The sequence below is a fragment of the Nematostella vectensis genome, chromosome 6 (assembly GCF_932526225.1).
Source record: "Nematostella vectensis chromosome 6, jaNemVect1.1, whole genome shotgun sequence".
NCBI lineage: Eukaryota > Metazoa > Cnidaria > Anthozoa > Actiniaria > Edwardsiidae > Nematostella > Nematostella vectensis.
In genome coordinates, this window is record NC_064039.1 from 616,192 (window position 1) to 638,716 (window position 22,525).

Sequence of the window (22,525 nt, forward strand, 5' to 3'; positions counted from 1 at the left end):
TAAATTTGAGAGCAGAAGCCTTCTCAAACAGCCCTTGTCAGGTAAGCCTTTTTTATTGTTTTCACCCAATATTGTGAGGCAAATTACAAGAAGAGATATCAAAATAACTACCTCAATTTGAAGCCTGTTTGTTTGTTTACAAAATTAATTTGAAAATATCGCAACAACTTCCCACATCAGGCGACAGAAATGGATGCTGTCTCACACTTGGTACACTACTAGGATAACAAATTGGCGGGTGGCAGAGACTCACTTCCAACGCACCAAACCAAAGTGTGTTTTTTTTTTCACTTTTGTATTACCTTCTACAGACCGTGTAGGTGTAGTTGACCATGGATATCCTCCAGGGCCCACCTGCTGAGGCACGTAGAATGTTCCCAAACCCTAACCGCGAGTAATCCTGGCAGCATGGCATACTACTGAGTCTATCCACGCCCTGCACCGCGTTGGGCTCATCATACAACTGCAGGTCATTAATATCATTAAGGTCGACCACTGACTCATCATCGGTCGTGATCGAGCCACTTGGAGATCCCGAACGTTTCCGTACATCGTTTGAACCTTTGACGTGATATCTCCGTTTTCTCATCGATCCTTTAAGATGAGACCCAAAGCTCCCGCCGCGCTTTGAGTGGGTAAGGTCTACAAAGCGCTTGCGCGTTTTTCTAAGCGTCCCTTTGCGCTCCATTTGTTTCTGAATAACGACAGTTGGGGTTCGTCCAAGACCCTTGCCGATAAAGGCGAAGGAGCTGAACACAGTAAGAGGACTACGCAGTTTCTTGATTCGCTTGGTGAACATCAGAACTGCGTCTGCACCCACCTCCTCATCGAATACAAGCTTCATCAGCTAAAAGAAACACGAATGTTAAGGATAGTCAGATATTTTGGATAAGCTAGAAATCCAGGAATATGCTAGAATACCCTTGAATATTCTAGAACACCACGGAATATGCTAGAATACCCTGGAATATGCTAGTAAATAAAAAATCCCAAATAGTCGTGTTCGTGAACCAGAAGATTAAGTACAATACACCACAAACTGGAAGTCTTTAATAAGACTTCTTTTAAAAAGTCACCCTTAAAAGGGTGACCTCTATCTTAAATATGCTAGAATACCCTTGAATATTCTAGAACACTTTGGAATGTGCTAGAATACCCTGGAATATGCGCTAGAGTACCCTGGAATGTTTTAGAATGCAACAAAAACTGGTATTCGACTCTCCCACCCTGAAATGTTCTAGAATACCCTGGAATGTCCTGGTATACATGGTATGTGCTAGAATACCCTGGAATGTACTAGAATACCCTGGAATGTCCTGGCATACCTAGAAAGGGCTAGAATACCCTGGAATGTTCTAGAATACCCTGGAATGTCCTGGCATACCTGGAATGTGCTGGACCTGAGCTGGACACACTCGTGCAGCCATTGCTCAAGGTGCTGCATGTAGTGAACGTTGATTTTCTTCTCGCGAACCACTGAGCCCACTGGGAAGCTCCTCGTCACGATCATCTCAGAAGCTGAATAGAACGCATGGGATTATACCATGCAGGTTTTAAAGAAATATCAGAACAGCTGATTTGTAAATTAAAGAGCTAATACATGATGGCAAGACTATCACCTACATCCCTTGTTTTCAAAGGGCGACCCAAACCCACCTAGGCAAATCAACTAAATGCGAATCAAGGTATACTGGTTGAGTTTGTGTAAAAAGAATCTCACCGAATTGGTCCACAGGCGTTCCTTTAAATATGACCCTGTAATTCGTCAAAAAAGCCGCCCCTTCAGCAGGCAATAGCGTGGGCCCCCCCACTTCCCCTCCTCGCCCCAGCTCTCTGCCGTCAGGGACCAGGTAGCACCGTAATCCGTTACACAGCATCTCCTCCCCAGGCAGCAAGGCAGGCCGCATAATCTTGATCTGTCGGCAAACAATGGAAGAGATTGTCACGCACTGCCCAGTGTCACGTCATACTAGGGGAGTGTCACGCCAGCCACGCTCCTACCCTGTCAGCACTCCTGACCAATAAAATAACCAACGAAACATCGGTCACCCTCAATGCACAGCAGGCCCAGTGGTCTGGGGTCAACATGCATGCAGTACACAGGCAGCCAATGTGGTATAGAAATCATGCATTCATCATAAAAGCAGTTTAAACATTTCGATGAACAGGTTATGGATAATAACAAAGCAACTTTTTATTCTGACAGTCTTACTTTAATGCTTTAAGTTTATCGGCTATAAGTTCAAATGGATTATTGGTGTTTTAATGGTTGGCATTAAAAAAACATGTGAGTAGTGGTGAACGTATCCATGTTTATTAAGCCAGGAGATCTACTTTAAACATCTTATTTTTTTATCCATGCTGGCACGAACATTTTCTCAAACATAAAAGAGCTCTAATTGTTTTTGGGCTATAGACGCCATTGGACATGTTTCGCTATGGTACCCGTGTAAACCATGACACTGCCTACAACCATCTTGCAAGCTATGGAGTGACGCATCTGAAATGTACTACAATGTCAAGTAGCATTTATAAATCATCAGATAGTTATTACTTACTTTAAGTTTTTTATTAATTATAAATTTCTACTCATTATATAAACTTACTATATGTACATTTTAAACCTTTTAGGGAATTAGATATCAACTGAATTAACAGAAAAGAGATAAATCAACACAGTGTTTATGTTGAATGCTTCTCTGAAAACACAGGGTTTTTTAGTTAACAGAACATTTTTTTCATCAAATTTAATTACTTATTAGCATTTTAGTGCTAATCAACTGGATGTAGACAAGCAGAGCCAAGCCTACCTTGCGTTGAGGAGCAAGCCGCTTGTACTGGGCATTCACAGGCTCAAGGGATTCAATGTGCATAGCAACAACACCTGCGGATGAAATAAGTGATGGTGTTGATAAGTATGAACATAGGGGGTGTTGATGACTGCATTAATGTCTGTGGATAGAATAGGTGATGGTGTTGATTAGTATGAACATAGGGGGTGTTGATGACTGCATTAATGTCTGTGGATAAAATAGGTGATGTTGTTGATTAGTATGAACATAGGGGGTGTTGATGACTGCATAATGTCTGTGGATAAAATAGGTGATGGTGTTGATTAGTATGAACATAGGGGGTGTTGATGACTGCATTAATGTCTGTGGATAAAATAGGTGATGGTGTTGATTAGTATGAACATAGGGGGTGTTGATGACTGCATTAATGTCTGTGGATAAAATAGGTGATGTTGTTGATTAGTATGAACATAGGGGGTGTTGATGACTGCATTAATGTCTGTGGTGTTGATGACTGCATTAATGTCTGTGGATAAAATAGGCGATGGTGTTGATAAGTATATAGAGAGGGATGTTGGTGATTGTAAATGTTAAGTGTTTGTATGAAGCAATTTAACATCGCGTGACACGTCAGTGTTGATGGGAACTGCTTCACACAGTTATGTTTAAGTTTAGCACTTTTTTGTGTTCCCAAATTGAGGAAGTGCAATAAGAGATGGGAGCTAAGGCTTTAGACTGACATGCAGTATAAAATGTGCAGACTGTGGACCTGGTCCAAGTCATCATACCCGCTAGACCACATCCGAGTGCAGAGCTCCGGAAAAATTGAAAAGCAGAGCTGCAGATTAGCCAGATTCCTTTCTTAGTTAAATAGAATGTTTTGTATGCACAAGGTGACAACAGCAAGCTTCTGTTGTGAACATGAAAAATAATAATAACAAAAGTTGTGTAACCCAGTAATAGCTCACCAGGGATCATGGCGTACAGCGACTTCATGTGCTCTGTGTGGATCCCGGCTTCCGTGCCAACACGGTCCACAAAGCGGACAACAAATCTTGTGACACTGTCTGCTATAGTGTCTCTCTCGTCTTCATCATGGAAACTATCCCAGCCACTGTCAGTTACACTTATGCTTACACTCTCTAAGGATAAACAAATCATCTGGAGTTAGGAAAAACACGCCATTATTTTTTATACACATGCCATTATTTCATATACCCAATATTTGAATGCTTCTTTCAGGGGGGAGGGGGGGCTCTAAAACTTTAAGGTGTGCTGAGATCACCCCTTTGCCCTTGGATATTTAATGAAAACTCCCTAATGGCAGAATCAAGTCTTTACCTCCACCATTCTGTTTATCCACAGCGAGTGAAGAGCCCTCGACTTCACCACGCCCACCAGCTATGGATCCTGTGAAAGAACAGACATTAGTTAGGGCAAAAAAAAAAAAATACAACACAGTGTTTGAAGTCTTATATTGTATACGAACAATACATCACAGGGCTAGAAGTCTATTGAAGTTTGAAGGATATTGTATACACCACTCTGGAAACAGGCGTTTTGCATGTTAGCCTTATTCTCTGATGAGAAGGTTCAACTCTGTTAATTGACTTCGGTCTTAACCAAGATGCACATTACAGTACCTAGTGATCATACATGGCGAAACGGGGGGTGGGGGGGGGGGGGGGGGGGGCAAAAGCTTCTAGTAACACAAATAAATCCAACAAGTCCGATACTGAGCACAACATGTCTCGATTGTGAATCAAACTTATTTAAGCATATGCAAGAGACCCTCACATCAAACGTGCCCCCTGTGATTCCCTGAACTAGCACAACATGTCACGATTGTGAATCAAACTTATTTAAGCATATGCAAGAGACCCTCACATCAAACGTGCCCCCTGTGATATGCAAGAGACCCTCACATCAAACGTGCCCCCTGTGATATGCAAGAGACCCTAACATCAAACGTGCCACCTGTGATATGCAAGAGACCTTAACATCAAACATGCCACCTGTGATATGCAAGAGACCCTCACATCAAACGTGCCCCCTGTGATATGTAAGAGACCCTCACATCAAACGTGCCCCCTGTGATATGTAAGAGACCCTCACATCAAACGTGCCCCCTGTGATATGTAAGAGACCCTCACATCAAACGTGCCCCCTGTGATATGCAAGGGACCCTCACATCAAACGTGCCCCCTGTGACATGCAAGAGACCTTAACATCAAACGTGCCCCCTGTGATATGCAAGAGATCTTAACATCAAACGTGCCCCCTGTGATATGCAAGAGACCCTAACATCAAACGTGCCCCCTGTGATATGCAAGAGACCCTAACATCAAACGTGCCCCCTGTGATATGCAAGAGACCCTCACATCAAACGTGCCCCCTGTGATATGCAAGAGATCTTAACATCAAACGTGCCCCCTGTGATATGCAAGAGACCCTAACATCAAACGTGCCCCCTGTGACATGCAAGAGACCTTAACATCAAACGTGCCCCCTGTGATATGCAAGAGATCTTAACATCAAACGTGCCCCCTGTGATATGCAAGAGACCCTAACATCAAACGTGCCCCCTGTGATATGCAAGAGACCCTAACATCAAACGTGCCCCCTGTGATATGCAAGAGATCTTAACATCAAACGTGCCCCCTGTGATATGCAAGAGATCTTAACATCAAACGTGCCCCCTGTGATATGCAAGAGACCCTAACATCAAACGTGCCCCCTGTGATATGCAAGAGACCCTAACATCAAACGTGCCCCCTGTTATATGCAAGAGATCTTAACATCAAACGTGCCCCCTGTGATATGCAAGAGATCTTAACATCAAACGTGCCCCCTGTGATATGCAAGAGATCTTAACATGAAACATGCCCCTTGTGATATGCAAGAGATCTTAACATCAAACGTGCCCCCTGTGATATGCAAGAGATCTTAACATCAAACGTGCCCCCTGTGATATGCAAGAGAACCTAACATCAAACGTGCCCCCTGTGATATACAAGAGACCCTAACATCAAACGTGCCCCCTGTGATATGCAAGAGACCCTCACATCAAACGTGCCCCCTGTGATATGCAAGAGACCCTAACATCAAACGTGCCCCCTGTGATATGCAAGAGACCCTAACATCAAACGTGCCCCCTGTGATATGCAAGAGACCCTAACATCAAACGTGCCCCCTGTGATATACAAGAGACCCTCAAATCAAACGTGCCCCCTGTGATATGCAAGAGACCCTAACATCAAACGTGCCCCCTGTGATATGCAAGAGATCTTAACATCAAACATGCCCCCTGTGATATGCAAGAGATCTTAACATCAAACATGCCCCCTGTGATATGCAAGAGATCTTAACATCAAACGTGCCCCCTGTGATATGTAAGAGACCCTCACATCAAACGTGCCCCCTGTGATATGCAAGAGATCTTAACATCAAACGTGCCCCCTGTGATATGCAAGAGATCTTAACATCAAACGTGCCCCCTGTGATATGCAAGAGATCTTAACATCAAACGTGCCTCCTGTGATATGTAAGAGAACCTCACATCAAACGTGCCCCCTGTGATATGCAAGAGACCCTAACATCAAACGTGCCCCCTGTGATATGCAAGAGACCCTAACATCAAACGTGCCCCCTGTGATATGCAAGAGACCCTAACATCAAACGTGCCCCCTGTGACATGCAAGAGACCCTCACATCAAACGTGCCCCCTGTGATATGCAAGAGACCCTAACATCAAACATGCCCCCTGTGATATGCAAGAGACACTAACATCAAACGTGCCCCCTGTGATATGCAAGAGACCCTAACATCAAACGTGCCCCCTGTGATATGCAAGAGACCCTAACATCAAACATGCCCCCTGTGATATGCAAGAGACCCTCACATCAAACGTGCCCCCTGTGATATGCAAGAGACCCTAACATCAAACGTGCCCCCTGTGATATGTAAGAGACCCTCACATCAAACGTGCCCCCTGTGATATGCAAGAGATCTTAACATCAAACGTGCCCCCTGTGATATGCAAGAGATCTTAACATCAAACGTGCCCCCTGTGATATGCAAGAGATCTTAACATCAAACGTGCCTCCTGTGATATGTAAGAGAACCTCACATCAAACGTGCCCCCTGTGATATGCAAGAGACCCTAACATCAAACGTGCCCCCTGTGATATGCAAGAGACCCTAACATCAAACGTGCCCCCTGTGATATGCAAGAGACCCTAACATCAAACGTGCCCCCTGTGACATGCAAGAGACCCTCACATCAAACGTGCCCCCTGTGATATGCAAGAGACCCTAACATCAAACATGCCCCCTGTGATATGCAAGAGACCCTAACATCAAACGTGCCCCCTGTGATATGCAAGAGACCCTAACATCAAACGTGCCCCCTGTGATATGCAAGAGACCCTAACATCAAACATGCCCCTTGTGATATGCAAGAGACCCTCACATCAAACGTGCCCCCTGTGATATGCAAGAGACCCTAACATCAAACGTGCCCCCTGTGATATGCAAGAGACCCTCACATCAAATGTGCCCCCTGTGATATGCAAGAGATCTTAACATCAAACGTGCCCCCTGTGTTATGCAAGAGACCCTAACATCAAACGTGCCCCCTGTTATATGAAAGAGATCTTAACATGAAACGTGCCCCCTGTGATATGCAAGAGATCTTAACATCAAACGTGCCCCCTGTGATATGCAAGAGACCCTAACATCAAACGTGCCCCCTGTGATATACAAGAGACCCTCAAATCAAACGTGCCCCCTGTGATATGCAAGAGACCCTAACATCAAACGTGCCCCCTGTGATATGCAAGAGATCTTAACATCAAACGTGCCCCCTGTGATATGCAAGAGATCTTAACATCAAACGTGCCCCCTGTGATATGCAAGAGAACCTAACATCAAACGTGCCCCCTGTGATATACAAGAGACCCAAACATCAAACGTGCCCCCTGTGATATGCAAGAGACCCTAACATCAAACGTGCCCCCTGTGATATGCAAGAGACCCTAACATCAAACGTGCCCCCTGTGATATGCAAGAGACCCTAACATCAAACGTGCCCCCTGTGATATGCAAGAGACCCTAACATCAAACGTGCCCCCTGTGATATGCAAGAGATCCTAACATCAAACGTGCCCCCTGTGATATGCAAGAGACCCTCAAATCAAACGTGCCCCCTGTGATATGCAAGAGACCCTCACATCAAACGTGCCCCCTGTGATATGCAAGAGACCCTAACATCAAACGTGCCCCCTGTGATATGCAAGAGACCCTCACATCAAACGTGCCCCCTGTGATATGCAAGAGACCCTCACATCAAACGTGCCCCCTGTGATATGCAAGAAACCATCACATCAAACGTGCCCCCTGTGATTCCCTGAACTAGTACTAAAAAGGGCTCTCACCTGCCATAGATGTACTCAACCCCCCGGCACTGTGGGGTGGCTGAGTGTTTGGCGTTTTGGAAGGCATCATCTCACATGCATTAAGAGGAATTCTCATGTAGACCATGCGGTTGGCATAATGTATGGCCTGGCTGTAGACTATGCTCTCCTCGCTTGAGATCAGGTTATCTCGTTCCTCTTGCTTCATAGTTGCCCATTTTTTTATCTGAAAATAGGCTTATTATAAGCAGTGTTTTTTAAATATATCCAAGCAATTACCCCCTACTGAGCAATTCCAATTCAACAAGACTGCTCTTGGTTTTGTCCCCAGAGCTTCACGTCTCTCAGTTAATGACAAGTCAAGGTCGGTGTAAACTCAAGCTACTTAGCATACAGTAGTTGCATTTGAGAATGGAATCATCGTAACAGATAAACCAGATACTATAAGGAGTCTAGTGGTGCCAAGAAAACATCTGAGATCTCCGAGGGAATCAAATTAATCATTACTTCTCAATTACCTGCTCTGCAGCAATGTCCAATGCGTTAGGTGCCGCCTTAAATGGCGGTGACTTGGGCGGTTTAAGAGTAACCTTACTCTCACTATCTGAAGAATCTCTTGATTCTTTGCTGAGCATATTCTCCTTGCCAGTAAAGCTCCTGTGCTTTGCTGAGGGAGTCAGGCTGCTGCGCGATGACCGGTCGGGTTTTTCTAGGGTGTCCTCGGCAACAGCTCGTGGTGCCTCTTCCACAATGTACAGTTGCTTGATCTGGGTCTGAACATCCGTGTAAAAGGCTTCCTCCCAAAACTGCTGCTTTTCCCAAATGGGGTGGTCTTGCACACATGTGTAGGCAAACTGCATGCAGCCTGTTGCTAGTTTCTGATACAAACATTTACATTTACATTTAGCATAAAATAATAAAACTTTTTAAAACATAGTACTAGGAAAACACTCTAAATTCACTATTACTTTTTTTAGAATACCTAGAATACTATAAGTTCCATACGGTACTAGTAACAGGTCACTCCATCAATAGCTTCATCCTCTACATACCCTGCAGAACGTAGATGTCAAGGGCAACAAGGCTGCAGCAACTGCGGTGTTATCCATGCTTGCATCCTCTTGCAGGGCGTTATTCATCAGTCGGACCACCAAGTCAAACTGGTCATGTTCAAGGACAGACCTGTTTTGCTTGGCTCGTAATGACAGCTCATGGCAAAGGGCCAGCTGCGCCCCTTTGGACTTTAAGGACCTCAGCACAGAGGGCAACGCCTTGGGAAAAAAGAAATCACCAATTTAAGGCATTATTATTCTAATAACAGATAGAGGAGATAGAGGAGACAGGTTAGGAAACCTAGCAAGCTTTAAAGGACAGAAACAATAGGCGCTTTCAGATGTTAAACAACCCTGAATACAGTACAAGAAAAAATACAGTACAAGAAAACATGGACAAGATTCATGAATATGAATATTTGGACAAAAAATACACTATTTTTAATAACTTTCTTTTAATCTTTGTCTTTCGCACTTTTGCATATTTTATCACAATCACATCATTACAAGTATAAAAAAATGAAAGAATAAAAATAATATTGGTGTTGATCTGTGATTCAAAGACAGCATATACAGTAGTAAACAGTGGCTACTGAATCAACAGAGCTTATTTGATGTACCTCCTGTTATTACACAACTGACATATAAATTAGACAGTAATGCCTTTGAAAGGAGGGAAATAAAATGCCCAATATGGGGCCTTGCGCTAAGAGATCACATGACTTTAAGGGTGGCAAACTAGTGTGCGCTCAGCCTTTTAGCTGCAAAATAACATCAACAAAAAGCAACTTATTTACTGCTTATGAAAAAAGCCAGAATTCTTATTTTTTCAGAAAGGGTTTAGTTTTAGTTTAGTTTAGTTTAGTTTTATTTGAAGATTTTATTTTTTAGTCATTTTCTGGTGTGATGGGCACAGTCATTTCTGATTTTGTTTGTTTGATTATTTCGTTTTGAATTTGCTACCCAGAAAGGTCATGTGATCTCTTGGTGCAAGTCCCTTATTGGTAATAAGCTTGCTACATAAATGATCTGTTTTCAACAGGGAAAATTCAAACTGAAAAGCAAAGATGCTATCCATGTATCCATGTATGTTAGCAGTCAAAGGTCTCCTACAATGACACACTTAACACTTTGGCCACCTGTGAATCCACAAGCCAGCTTGGGCTATAACTCATAATCATGGTGGATTCTAAAGCTTGCAGGGCGTGGCCAGGGGGGGCGGCCAAGCCACATCCCTCCCCCAAGCAGCCAAAAATACAGTAAATGTATGAGACATTATATAAAATACAGGAGAAAATGTCTTGAAAGGGCCTTTTGGGCCCCCTCCTGTTAAAAATCATGGCTAAGCCGCTGGTTTGCCCTAACAACAAGACCTAGTGGTCTAAATGAGAGGGGTGCACTCTTCAAGGGCTAACCTTTCTGGCTTCTGATATCTTGTTGTCAAAAATGTATGACACACAGTCCTTGAGAACCTCAAGCTTTCGCCCTGCCATGTAGTGCTGTTGCCGACTGGTGAATCCCCGCCCACAAGGCACAATTTCTGGGTCAGGTCGGACAATGGTGAATTCCTCCTGATTTCCTTCTTCTTTGATGAACTGGTCAATAATAGAGGCATCAAGTGCAGGAAAAAACTCTCTCCTTGCACCATCTGCTTCTCTGGCTAGAGTCAAGGTATTCAGACTTTTCTGCAGGTTGTCATCCAGTTGATCACTAGATGGCTCCTGTCATGTAAAAACACAGTGTGTTACTTGGTACATAAGGTAAATGATTGATTACAAGGGATCATGTCATGTAAAACCATAGTGTGTTACTTGGTACATAAGGTAAATGATTGACTACAAGGGGTCTTGTCATGTAAAACCATGGTGTTTTACTTGGTACATAAGGTAAATGATTGATTACAAGGGATCATGTCATGTAAACATGGTGTGTTACTTGGTACATAAGGTAAATGATTGATTACAAGGGATCATGTCATATAAAACCATAGTGTGTTACTTGGTACATAAGGTAAATGATTGATTACAAGGGATCATGTCATGTTAAACCATGGTGTGTTACTTGGTATATATGGTAAATGATTGATTACAAGGGATCATGTCATGTAAAACCATAGTGTTTTACTTGGTACATAAGGTAAATGATTGATTACAAGGGATCATATCATGTAAAACCATGGTGTTTTACTTGGTACATAAGGTAAATGATTGATTACAAGGGATCATGTCATGTAAAAGCACAGTGTTTTACTTGGTACATAAGGTAAATGATTGATTACAAGGGATCATGTCATGTAAAACCATAGTGTGTTACTTGGTAGATAAGGTAAATGATTGATTACAAGGGATCATGTCATGTAAAAGCATAGTGTTTTACTTGGTACATATGGTAAATGATTGATTACAAGGGATCATGTCATGTAAAACCATAGTGTGTTACTTGGTACATATGGTAAATGATTGATTACAAGGGATCATGTCATGTAAAACCATAGTGTGTTACTTGGTAGATAAGGTAAATGATTGATTACAAGGGATCATGTCATGGAAAAACATAGTAAGGGAGGACGGGGCAGTGCTATGTATTCATTTGGTGGGGGGAACTTGGATTTTACACCCCCCCTCTACCCCCCAATTATTTCTTCTAGAATTGAAGTCCAAGTATGGATGTAGGGACTGCCCCATTAGACTGACTACTGGATGGTTCTTGATTCTTGTCCTGTATATCTTGTCATATCACAGGAAAGAATGGTACAGTATGACTAGAAAATCTACAGACAAGATGTAGAAACACTAGGTAGGAAGAATGTAGGTAGAATACACACACATGAAATTATAAAAAAAAATGCTTACTGAATTGTTCCAATATAAAACCATATGTTATCATAAACAGGGCTGGAATTACGTGCTTGTGCGGAAGCGCGTAATTTGGCTTTTTCCGCGTAATCCACAAATTTCCGCGTAATCCCGCGTAATTTGGCTTTTTCGGCATAATCCACAAATTTCCGCGTAACCCCGCGTAATTTGGCTAAATTTTGAAAGACAAAACATTTAATTGCACATCTGATTTGTCCTTTTAGGGTTGTTACCTCTATTTCTCGTGAAAAAAGAGAAATATTCTTCGTAAGAGTGCGATATTTCGAACTGAATTTCCAAAAACAAATAAAATGACTAGGCATTCTTTGCTAAACCACGAGAGCCTAGGACTAATAATAAAATACTTTTTTTTAATTGGCTGGTGGCTAGGAGCCAATGAAAACTCGCCTATGATATTTTCACGCAAAAAATTAACCTTTTCAAGTTATTTCGTGCTTTCCTTCGGTACAAAATGTTGTTTGGGCGTAACAGTTGATATTCCGTGTAATTTAGCGCGTAATTCAGTAAAGAATCCCACAAAATTTAGATTTTTAAAGAAAAATGGATTGCAAAATCTTGCGTAATTTAGCGCGTAATGATAGATTTTCCGCGTAATTTAGCACGTAATTTAGCCAAGAATCTCACGTAATTTTGAGTTTTTTCCGCGAAATTCTAGAAGCCCTGCATAAACCAACAAACAAACATGTAATTTAAAGGATACTTACATTCTCAAATAACTGTTGAGCTATCTGCTGAATGTTTGCCAGTATTTCCCCATCATTGTCACATTCACTTGTTATCATTGTTTCCACTTCAGCTGTGAGCTGCGGAGAGAACAAGGGAACAACTTAAGTCACTACAAGCAAAAAAAGTAGAAACAAAGACGTAAATTACATCAAAATCAAATGCAAAAAGGCTACTTGGCTTTCTATATAAAAGGGGAAGGGGTTCTAAGAGAGATCACAATTTCATCCCTAAAAATACCCAGAATAAAAAAAATCATACTCAATTACATACTCCTCTTTATAAATTCCCTGATTTTAATGAGTTAACATTCCCTTGACACCATTTTCGTTTATTTTAAGTTTTAATAATAGAATTTATCAATGCTGGGTTAAATGCTCAGCCCAGAAAACAAAACCAAAAAATATCCCACAGCTTTCTAGCCCCCCCCCAAAAAAAAAAATGGCAAACTTTTTTGACACCATCAATGTCACTCTTGTATCTACAGCTGTGATGACTATAACTATTGCAACATTTCACTGGGGTAACCACCGTAAAAAAAAAACAAAAACAAGGTAACCACGGTCACAACTCTGCGGTCGGATGCTGTAACATCAGCAAAAAAGTCTGCCTTATGGAAAACATAGTTTCAATTAGAACAGCATTCTAATTGATATGCAAGCAATTGCTAATCTCAAAGGTTTTCTGTGAACGTTTCTTTCTGGAAGGACAAAATTGTTTGTCTATCTAAATGAATAGAAATAATCGGACAACAAGCTTAGCAAGCAAGTTGAGTATTTCAGTTTCTGTTAATAAACATAGGATATTTTTTTACAGGTTAATTTGCGATAACAATGGAGTTTTATGCGTAGTTCAATCTCTAAAAAGGAAAAAAAAATGGTGTTATTTTTTTTTGGAAGGAATGTTAGATTGCTGCTTCTATGAAATTTTAGAAAGATTAGAAATGTTATTTCGAAAGACATTCTTCGGGAGAAGGAATGTTTGATCTCTAAATATGTATATGCTAAACACTTGATTGTGTGAAGTCAGATAACTTATCTTTACTAGAATCCATTTGTTTTTGTAAAGATAAGAAATAGAGGTTGGAAAGGTTATTTCCCGGATTCATTTGTGAATGTAAGATTGTAAATAAAGTTTGGAAAGATTATTTTCATGAAAGGATGTTTGAATGCCAAAAATAATCGCTAAACATGTGAATGAGTGAAATGTTGAACAAAATTATCTTGAGGAGTCTATTTCTCTGTATGTAAAGACTAAAAATAGATTGGGAAGACTGTTGTGAAGAAACTTTCAATCGCTAAATGTTTACTTGACACATGAATGTGTGAAAAGTCAGATAAATTTGCCTGCGCGGGAAACAATTTGTAAATAGAAATTTTGGTAAGATTTTATTCAAGAATATTCAAATACTAAAAATAATCACTAGACACGTGAATGTTGAACAAAACTATATTGAGGAATCCATTTCTTTGTATGTAAAGACTACAAATATCTTGGAAAGACTGTTTGCATGAAGAAACTATTGATAGCTAAGCGAACGTGTGAAAAGTCTGACACTTGTCTTCACAGGGATTCATTTGTTGATGTTACATGTAAGATTGTAGATAAAGTTCGGAAAGCTAATTTTGGCGAAAGAATTTTCGAATGCTAAAAATAACGGCTAAACATGTCCGAAATGTTGAACAAAACTATCTTGAGAAGTCTATTCGTTAAACACGCAAATGTGAAAAACCTCAGACAAGTTGTCTTAACGGGGATCCATTTGTTGTTTGTTGTAAAGATTAGAAATAAAGTTCTGAATGACTATTTTCTAGAAAGAATGTCAGAATGCCAAAAATAATCGCTTTCACATGTGAAGGAATTTTTGAATGCCAAAAATAATCGCTAAATATGTGAATGTGTGAAAAGTGCGACAACTTGTTTTCTAGAGGATTAATTTGTTGTTGTAAAGATTATAAACAAAAAAATAATGATCGCTAAACATGCGAATGTTGACGGAAACACGCAAATTCTGATCAACATTTAAAGAAATAATGGGTAATCCTAAATGATTTCTTAAATTCGACTCTTATTTGAAAGTCATCAAATCTTTTATAGTTTCCTCATACACAAATACTAGGATATACTTAGGAAACGTTTTATTCCTAACTATTTCTAAAGTCTTTCTAGCTTGGGTGACAATTCAGAAGCAGCTGCTTACACATTTAGCTGTTATCTGTTGTTGGGTTTGAAGTTCAAATCATTCAGTTAGTAAAGTTACACATTTAGCTGTTATCTGTTGTTGGGTTTGAAGTTCAAATCATTCAGTTAGTAAAGTTACTGCCTCGCCTGTGCAGAACAACTGAAAATCAAACTGACTTTTCTTGATATACAATTCAAATCACTCCTTATGTACATTCAGCTCTTACACGGTGCTTAGCTGCTGATTTCGGCCGCGGTTTTATAAATATAACCAAACAGGGCACAACACGGCCGACCACGGCAGAAACACGGTTTGCGGAAAAATCCTGGACACGGTTGCTGCGGTTTTGCCTCGGAAAATGTTGCAATAGTTTTAGTCATCACTGTAAGTACCCTTGTGAGATTAAAGAGTACTCTTGCTGCAATAGTTTTGTACCTGGTCAAACAGATCACAGGTTCTGTATGGGGGTCCCCTAGTGGCGACAAACTGTGAAAAGGACATGCTCTCCAGCACCTGCAAAAATGAATTCAATTACATAATTCCTTGTACTGTAAATTGAAGATCAGATTCAGTAATATTCTCAACAATCAATTATCAACAAACCTTTGAAAAAAAGTCATCCCCTATCATCCCTCTTTGCTCCAGGAATCGTGCCTGAAAATACAATAATAGCAAAAATAGTTTATGTTTTAGTTTTTGTTTGAATTTGTATACTTTCTGTTACGTCTAGGCCTTCTGTCAACACCACTAACACAGGGGTCAGATCCAGCAAATCCAGACACGCTGTTGAAAGTGAATAAAAATGAAGTGATCAAGTGATGCATTTTAAGCGAAATGAATCCGGATACATTTGAATATGTTTACTGTGGATGACCCCTAAGTAACCTTTAGTAATCCTTGTGGTCTGCCTGCAATTTTTATTTCATGGTTTGTGATTTGAAAGCATTACCTTGTGGAAGGTGATGACAGGTTTTGGGTGAATTCTGATCAATGTCAAGCATGACCTATACCCTGCAAATGTCTGGGCTAAGATCCTCAGGAAAATAGCTCTGATTTCCTTGTCCTAAATAAAAACAACAGAAATATCAATGAACAGATTGGATAGATGGAGAGGAATGCAAGTATGCATAAAAAAAACTGTTTCTTCTGTGATCCAACCATTGTAAAGTGCATACAGAAGCTACAGGATCAACAGAACATATTCCAGTTATTACACAATAATGCCTTTGAAAGGAGGAGCCTGTCCGGCAGACAGAGGGTCAGAACAAACAAACAGATAGAGAGGTTCAGAGGGACAGAGAGACAGAGGGACAGTCAGACAGGAACAGGCGAAAAGACAGAGGTGGGCAAACAGACAGACACAAACAGATAGACAGACAGACCTGTAGAGGAAGAGCAGATTTTGGAGGTGGCTGCTGGAAGACATAATCTGCTGATATGAGATGTGGGTTCATCACCTGAGATATAAAACAGTAAGCATTTATTTGGCATGTTATCTCATATAGATAAAACCAACTGGACAGCACTGCATTACCAGACAAAGCTCCCTGCGAGCTCTGCTCATTAACGGCTCAGGTAATATAGCCAGATTCACGCTGTCTGGTATGGAGAGGTGTCCACCATCTATATCCACAAGGATGACATCAGACTGTGTAAACAATAAACAATGTCAAATCCTGAACAACATTCAAACACACATACATACATACATACAGACAAGCTGTAGTATGACTAGTTGGTCTGCAGAAGCATCGCAGAGTCAAGGAATAAAATCAACACAAAGTTGAAATGGTATGTTTTAAGCTTCTATAAAAAACAGCAACAGCAACAACAAAAAAAGCAAAATGGTGTAACTGGGTATGTTTTCCTATCGGTTTTGGCATTTGCGTTCTTTTAGGAAAATACTGCAACTGTAGTTCTGAGATTCAGTTATTCTGAAGGAGCCCACCAGCTAACCATAGTGAGTCTACAGAACTCATTTAATTTCCCTCCAGGTATTACACAACTGCCACAGAGGTAGACAGTAATGCCTTTGAAAGGAGGACAACAGAGATCAGATACAGGCTGCTGACATACTGTGTCTGGAATATTGTCCTTGTAGACTCACCGTGTCTGGAATATTGTCATTGCAGACTCACCGTGTCTGTAATATTGTCATTGCAGACTCACCATGTCTGGAATATTGTCCTGGCAGAATCACAATGTCTGGAATATTGTCCTTGTAGACTTACCATGGCTGGAATATTGTCCTGGCAGACTCACTGTGTCTGGAATATTGTCCTCGCAGACTCACCCTGTCTGGAATATTGTCCTGGCAGACTCACCGTGTCTGGAATATTGTCCTGGCATACTCACCGTGTCTGGAATATTGTCCTAGCAGACTCACTGTGTCTGGAATAAAGTCCTTTTAGACTCATCGTGTCTGGAATATTGTCCTGGCAGACTCACCGTGTCTGGAATATTGTCCTGGCAGACTCACCGTGTCTGGAATATTTTCCTGGCTGACTCACTGTGTCTGGAATATTGTCCTGGCTGACTCACTGTGTCTGGAATATTGTCCTGGAAGACTCACTGTGTCTGGAATATTGTCCTTGCAGACTCACTGTGTCTGGATTATTGTCCTGGCAGACTCACCGTGTCTGGAATATTGTCCTGGCTGACTCACCCTGTCTGGAATATTGTCCTGGCTGACTCACCCTGTCTGGAATATTGTCCTGGCAGACTCACCGTGTCTGGAATATTGTCCTGGCAGACTCACCGTGTCTGGAATATTGTCCTGGCAGACTCACTGTGTCTGGAATATTGTCCTGGCAGACTCACCGTGTCTGGAATATTGTCCTGGCAGACTCATCGTGTCTGGAATATTGTCCTTTTAGACTCACCGTGTCTGGAATATTGTCCTTGTAGCTCTCATGCACACCCATGATGAATGGTGTAGGGGCACTTAGGAAGTCTAGCAGAGCAGCTGGTAGAATAGGGATGTACACATAGCTACAACAAAATGTGCAAAGATGATGCATAAATCAGGTATGCTTTCATGGATGGTAGAATAGGGATGTACACATAGCTACAACAAAATGTGCAAAGATGATGCATAAATCAGGTATGCATTTATGGTGACACTAAGCACTCTTGGAAATGGTGACACTAAGCACTCTTGGAAATGGTAACACTAAGCACTCTTGGAAATGGTGACACTAAGCACTCTTGGAAATGGTGACACTAAGCACCCTTGGAAATGGTGACACTAAGCACCCTTGAAAATGGTGACATTAAGCACCCTTGGAAATGGTGACACTAAACACCCTTGGAAATGGTGACACTAAGCACCCTTGGAAATGGTGACACTAAGCACTCTCGGAAATGGTGGCACTAAGCACTCTTGGAAATGGTGACACTAAGCACCTTTGGGAATGGTGACACTAAGCACCCTTGGAAATGGTGACACTAAACACCCTTGGAAATGGTGACACTAAGCACCTTTGGGAATGGTGACACTAAGCACTCTTGGAAATGGTGACACTAAACACCCTTGGAAATGGTGACACTAAGCACTCTTGGAAATGGTGACACTAAGCACTCTTGGAAATGGTGACACTAAGCACTCTTGGAAATGGTGACACTAAGCACCCTTGGAAACGGTGACACTCAACACCCTTGGAAAATGGTAACACTAAGCACCCTTGAAAATGGTGACACTAAGCACTCTTGGAAATGGTGACATTAAGCACCCATGGAAATGGTGACACTAAACACCCTTGGAAATGGTGACACTAAGCACTCTTGGAAATGGTGACACTAAGCACTCTTGGAAATGGTGACACTAAGCACCCTTGGAAATGGTGACACCTTCTAAAAGTAAAGGACATAAAATTTGGCACTCAAGCAATGCGTTTCAATGTTTGTCATAAGGGCTTTACCTGAATTTGAGAGGGTACATGAGAGCAAGCATGGCTCTAGTAACTGTCGTCAACTGGACAAAGCTGCTGGATATGAACAGGATCTTGTTCTCTGTGACAGCGGCACAGAACAGTGACAGCATGTTGTGAATGCCTAGAGAGCAAAACATGTGGGAATTATTTGGGGAGTATTCGCTAATTATTTAAATGTCATGTACTGGCTTACGTGTATTGTAAAAAGAACAGTATTCATATATACCGTAACGCTTGGTATCAACCATGTTCTTACATTTCACATTTCAAAATCCTAACAATCCTAACAAGTATTAAGAATAGCCCATCCTGGAATCGAGGAAAACAAGCTTCTAGTAAGTTTACAAACATTCAACAAGTCAAATTCAGGTCACAGAAACATGAAGACACATGTCTCAACTGAGAATCAAACCCAATTCAGTAGAGGTAAGCCACCCTATATGGTGGTTTACTAACAAATTAGGCCACCTGTGATTCGATAAGAGGAGTAGACTTTGGGCTCCAGTACCTATTTGATGGAAAACGGTAGACACAGACACACCCGTCACAGGTATGGTGTCACACAGAGGGGGGCATAACGTCTGCCTATCCCCAGCGCCGATAGAGAATGCAAGTTTCGGGCCGCCAGGAGGTGGTACTCTCACAAGGCCGAGGATGGAGCCGACAAGCTTCTCCAGCAACTCTTCATTTCCAGCCATGAATGCCAGGTAGATTGTGGTCAAACAATTCTAGCAATCAAATAGATTCATGTAAAAGTATTTTTTTTGGTAATATCATTTCAATTTCATGGAGCTACACCAACTTTAATTGAAAATTATAAATCCTAATGCAACAACAATTGCGGTAAGAAAATCCCAAAATAGCAGTGTGGGCTATAAGTATTATCTTGTTGTTGTTTTTTTTTTTTTTAACAAAACTAAAAGGCAAACGATATATTTTCTCAACTTCTTAAAAAAAAAACTACCTATTCAATGCCTTTTACATTTGATGTTTTACTCTACGTATTCTATGACTTTTAGCACAAGGCAATAACACAAAAAATTGGCCACGAATGTCATTTATCATTGTTATTACAGGGGAGGGGGGTAGAGGCTCAAAATCACAATTTCAAAAGTCTACAGGTTGGACCCTCTAGCAATATATTCTCTACAATTTTCACCTATAGAATATCCCAATAACACTCCCTTCCTGCAAAATAAAACATTTATCCAACTTGCCATCATGCTAATATATCTGAGCTTTCCATCCCCCCCCCCCCCCCCCCTGGAAAACAGTGATCTACAGCACCCTACCTTGAGAATCTCAAAGTATGTGACTGCTGAAACAAGACATAGAGTCTTAGGTACATAAGACTCCAGACTAAGATCCTCATTTGTCACAGTGATCCCAGGCTGGCCATCTGTGGCTGTTTTTACTGACGAGGTATCAGACAAGCTTGCACGTGACCCCTTGGACCTAGCAGATACTGGTAAGTACGGTTCATAGAATGTGAAGCAAGCAAGGTATTTGTGATCGCCTTCCATGTCGGTGAGAACGGAGACAAAAAAGGTCTGCGGCCTACAGTAGTAGCTGGTTTTCCATCCTGTTGGTTGACAGAACTGAAAAACATGCAATCATAAACAAGTATTATTGCTAACGCATATACCCAACTGAAAGTAATAATGACCTTTCTATTAAGTAAGGGTGCTTACATAATGTTAGTAGAATCATTTCATGATCATTTCAATGATCTGTTAATATGTATGTTTGGGCAGAATTTAGTCGTCTTGTAAATCATGTGGGATTCAAACAATAAGTGAATTTGTTAATTCAATTGACTTTCATAGCTGCAAAGTTTGTGGTCTGGTGTTCATTCTATCATCATCACCTTTTGGTGACCTGACACAAGCAATAATTCTTTTTGTGTGTGTGAAGAGGTGATAAAGAGACTAAATATGGATAATTTGACATGAGCTTTGTTACAACTATACTGCATTTCACTAGTTCAATAGAAGACCAAAGAAAGTTGAGCCAAATGTAACAAACAAAATAAATCAGAAAACCCTGGCAGTAAAATAATTATTTCACACCCTCATTGAAAACAAATTAGATGTGCTTTCTTCAAGAAAGTCAGTTATATGTAAAACGCTTATCATAAGTTTTAAATGCGCAACCTCTACATCAGTAGAGCCGACAGTAAAAGCTCCATATATTCATTATAAGAACCAATATATGAATTTACGATAGTAGGATAATGTTTCCAAAGGTAAATTACAGTAGCTTTCAAATTCGAAACTATATACAATGGTGTCTCATAAACCGTTTAAATGTTAGCATATTACATGGTACTTTTATTCGTATTAGAAACAAGTGATCCCTGAAGATTGTAGAGTCATACGGGTAGGCAACCTGCCCAAACATGTGAGTTCACAATTATACACTTCTCCGATCGGATAGAGCGCGCTAAATTGAGCCACTATCTTTGGCTAAGATCTATTTTGCGCTAGTAAAACATTCGTATTAAAACAAGAATCTGGCGGTAATAGAGAAGAATTTAATTCACTTCAGGAATTCATTTTTGTTTTTAGTGTGATTTCTTTACGGTTTCGACTTGCACAAGAAACTTATCAGGTTGTCTGGTTTGATCCAAAAAAACTCTAAACGACGGGATATTTTGCAATAAAATAATAGCACAATCTCCACAAGTTTCATATGAAGTATCAAAAACTGCTAGCTAAGAACGTAATACACCTAACCTCCATTTATTGTGGCTTGCTCAATTCAATGTCTTGCAAACCAATCGCAAGCAATTACACAATGAACAGGATGGCTTAGTACAGGAAGGCTTCGCGAATTGCGGGAAAACCTTGGGTCTACTCAGTCATGGAGATTATCTTACCAGCTCAATACCCTCCGGAAAAGCGACATCTTTGCGGTCTTGAGGTGGAAATCTTTGCAAAACCTTGCCTTTCAACCCTTCACCTGAAACAACCACGAGTGAGCTTCATCGAGTCGCAGAAGTCAAGTTTACACATCAACCCAGAAATAGAGAAATTTAAGTTAAATTATCCACAAATAAACCAACAGAGAAAGTCATATTCTAACCATAGCTTGTGTCTTTGTCGATTCCGACTATGGCAAAGTAGTCGGCAAGACGCGACATTTCTCTACTAAACAATTCATGTAGGAAGAAAAACACCCTCCACCTTGGACGCCATGTTGGATCATGACTCGCGCAAGCGCAGATGCCTTCGAGCCCATCCCTCGACGCCCGAAGCTCGCGGGATTCTGCGGGATTGCCGAAGGAAGGCGCAAAAAAATACGATACTTTTCAATAGAATTCTGAATATTACTAGGATTTTGAATAGTAATTAGAAAGCTTTTCTGAGATCAGAGTTGTAGCCACTTTGAACATATAAATAGGAGGAAGGGAATACACTAGGTACTAGAGACATTAGGCGTCAACTTTACTCCAGGCATAAGCCTTACTAGTGTCATGATACTTTATCTTTACTTAAAAGAAATTTCCTAAGACTATCCCCTTTTCCACCCATCAAAAATGTCGAGAATAAGTG

The 22,525-nt window shown here is 40.9% G+C and overlaps 1 protein-coding gene across 2 annotated transcripts in view; it reads right to left on the minus strand.

Moving 5' to 3' along the window:
- Positions 1–22,201, minus strand: part of LOC116617823 (myotubularin-related protein 13) — a 32,454-nt gene extending 10,253 nt beyond the window's left edge. For both annotated transcript variants that reach the window (XM_048729338.1, XM_048729339.1), the window contains exons 1-22: positions 22,056–22,201; positions 21,850–21,932; positions 20,264–20,569; positions 19,480–19,699; positions 18,960–19,092; positions 17,922–18,030; positions 16,574–16,687; positions 16,422–16,496; positions 15,989–16,102; positions 15,643–15,693; positions 15,475–15,552; positions 12,839–12,937; positions 10,674–10,979; positions 9,259–9,477; positions 8,725–9,084; positions 8,228–8,432; positions 4,134–4,202; positions 3,761–3,934; positions 2,811–2,884; positions 1,721–1,916; positions 1,385–1,518; positions 303–847 (exon numbers count right to left, since the gene is read on the minus strand). In XM_048729338.1, the coding sequence (XP_048585295.1) occupies positions 303–847; positions 1,385–1,518; positions 1,721–1,916; positions 2,811–2,884; positions 3,761–3,934; positions 4,134–4,202; positions 8,228–8,432; positions 8,725–9,084; positions 9,259–9,477; positions 10,674–10,979; positions 12,839–12,937; positions 15,475–15,552; positions 15,643–15,693; positions 15,989–16,102; positions 16,422–16,496; positions 16,574–16,687; positions 17,922–18,030; positions 18,960–19,092; positions 19,480–19,699; positions 20,264–20,569; positions 21,850–21,932; positions 22,056–22,113 (3,722 nt within the window). In that variant the 5' untranslated portion in view covers positions 22,114–22,201. The remainder of the gene's footprint in view (positions 1–302; positions 848–1,384; positions 1,519–1,720; positions 1,917–2,810; positions 2,885–3,760; positions 3,935–4,133; positions 4,203–8,227; positions 8,433–8,724; positions 9,085–9,258; positions 9,478–10,673; positions 10,980–12,838; positions 12,938–15,474; positions 15,553–15,642; positions 15,694–15,988; positions 16,103–16,421; positions 16,497–16,573; positions 16,688–17,921; positions 18,031–18,959; positions 19,093–19,479; positions 19,700–20,263; positions 20,570–21,849; positions 21,933–22,055) is intronic.
- Positions 22,202–22,525: the final 324 nt, after the last annotated feature.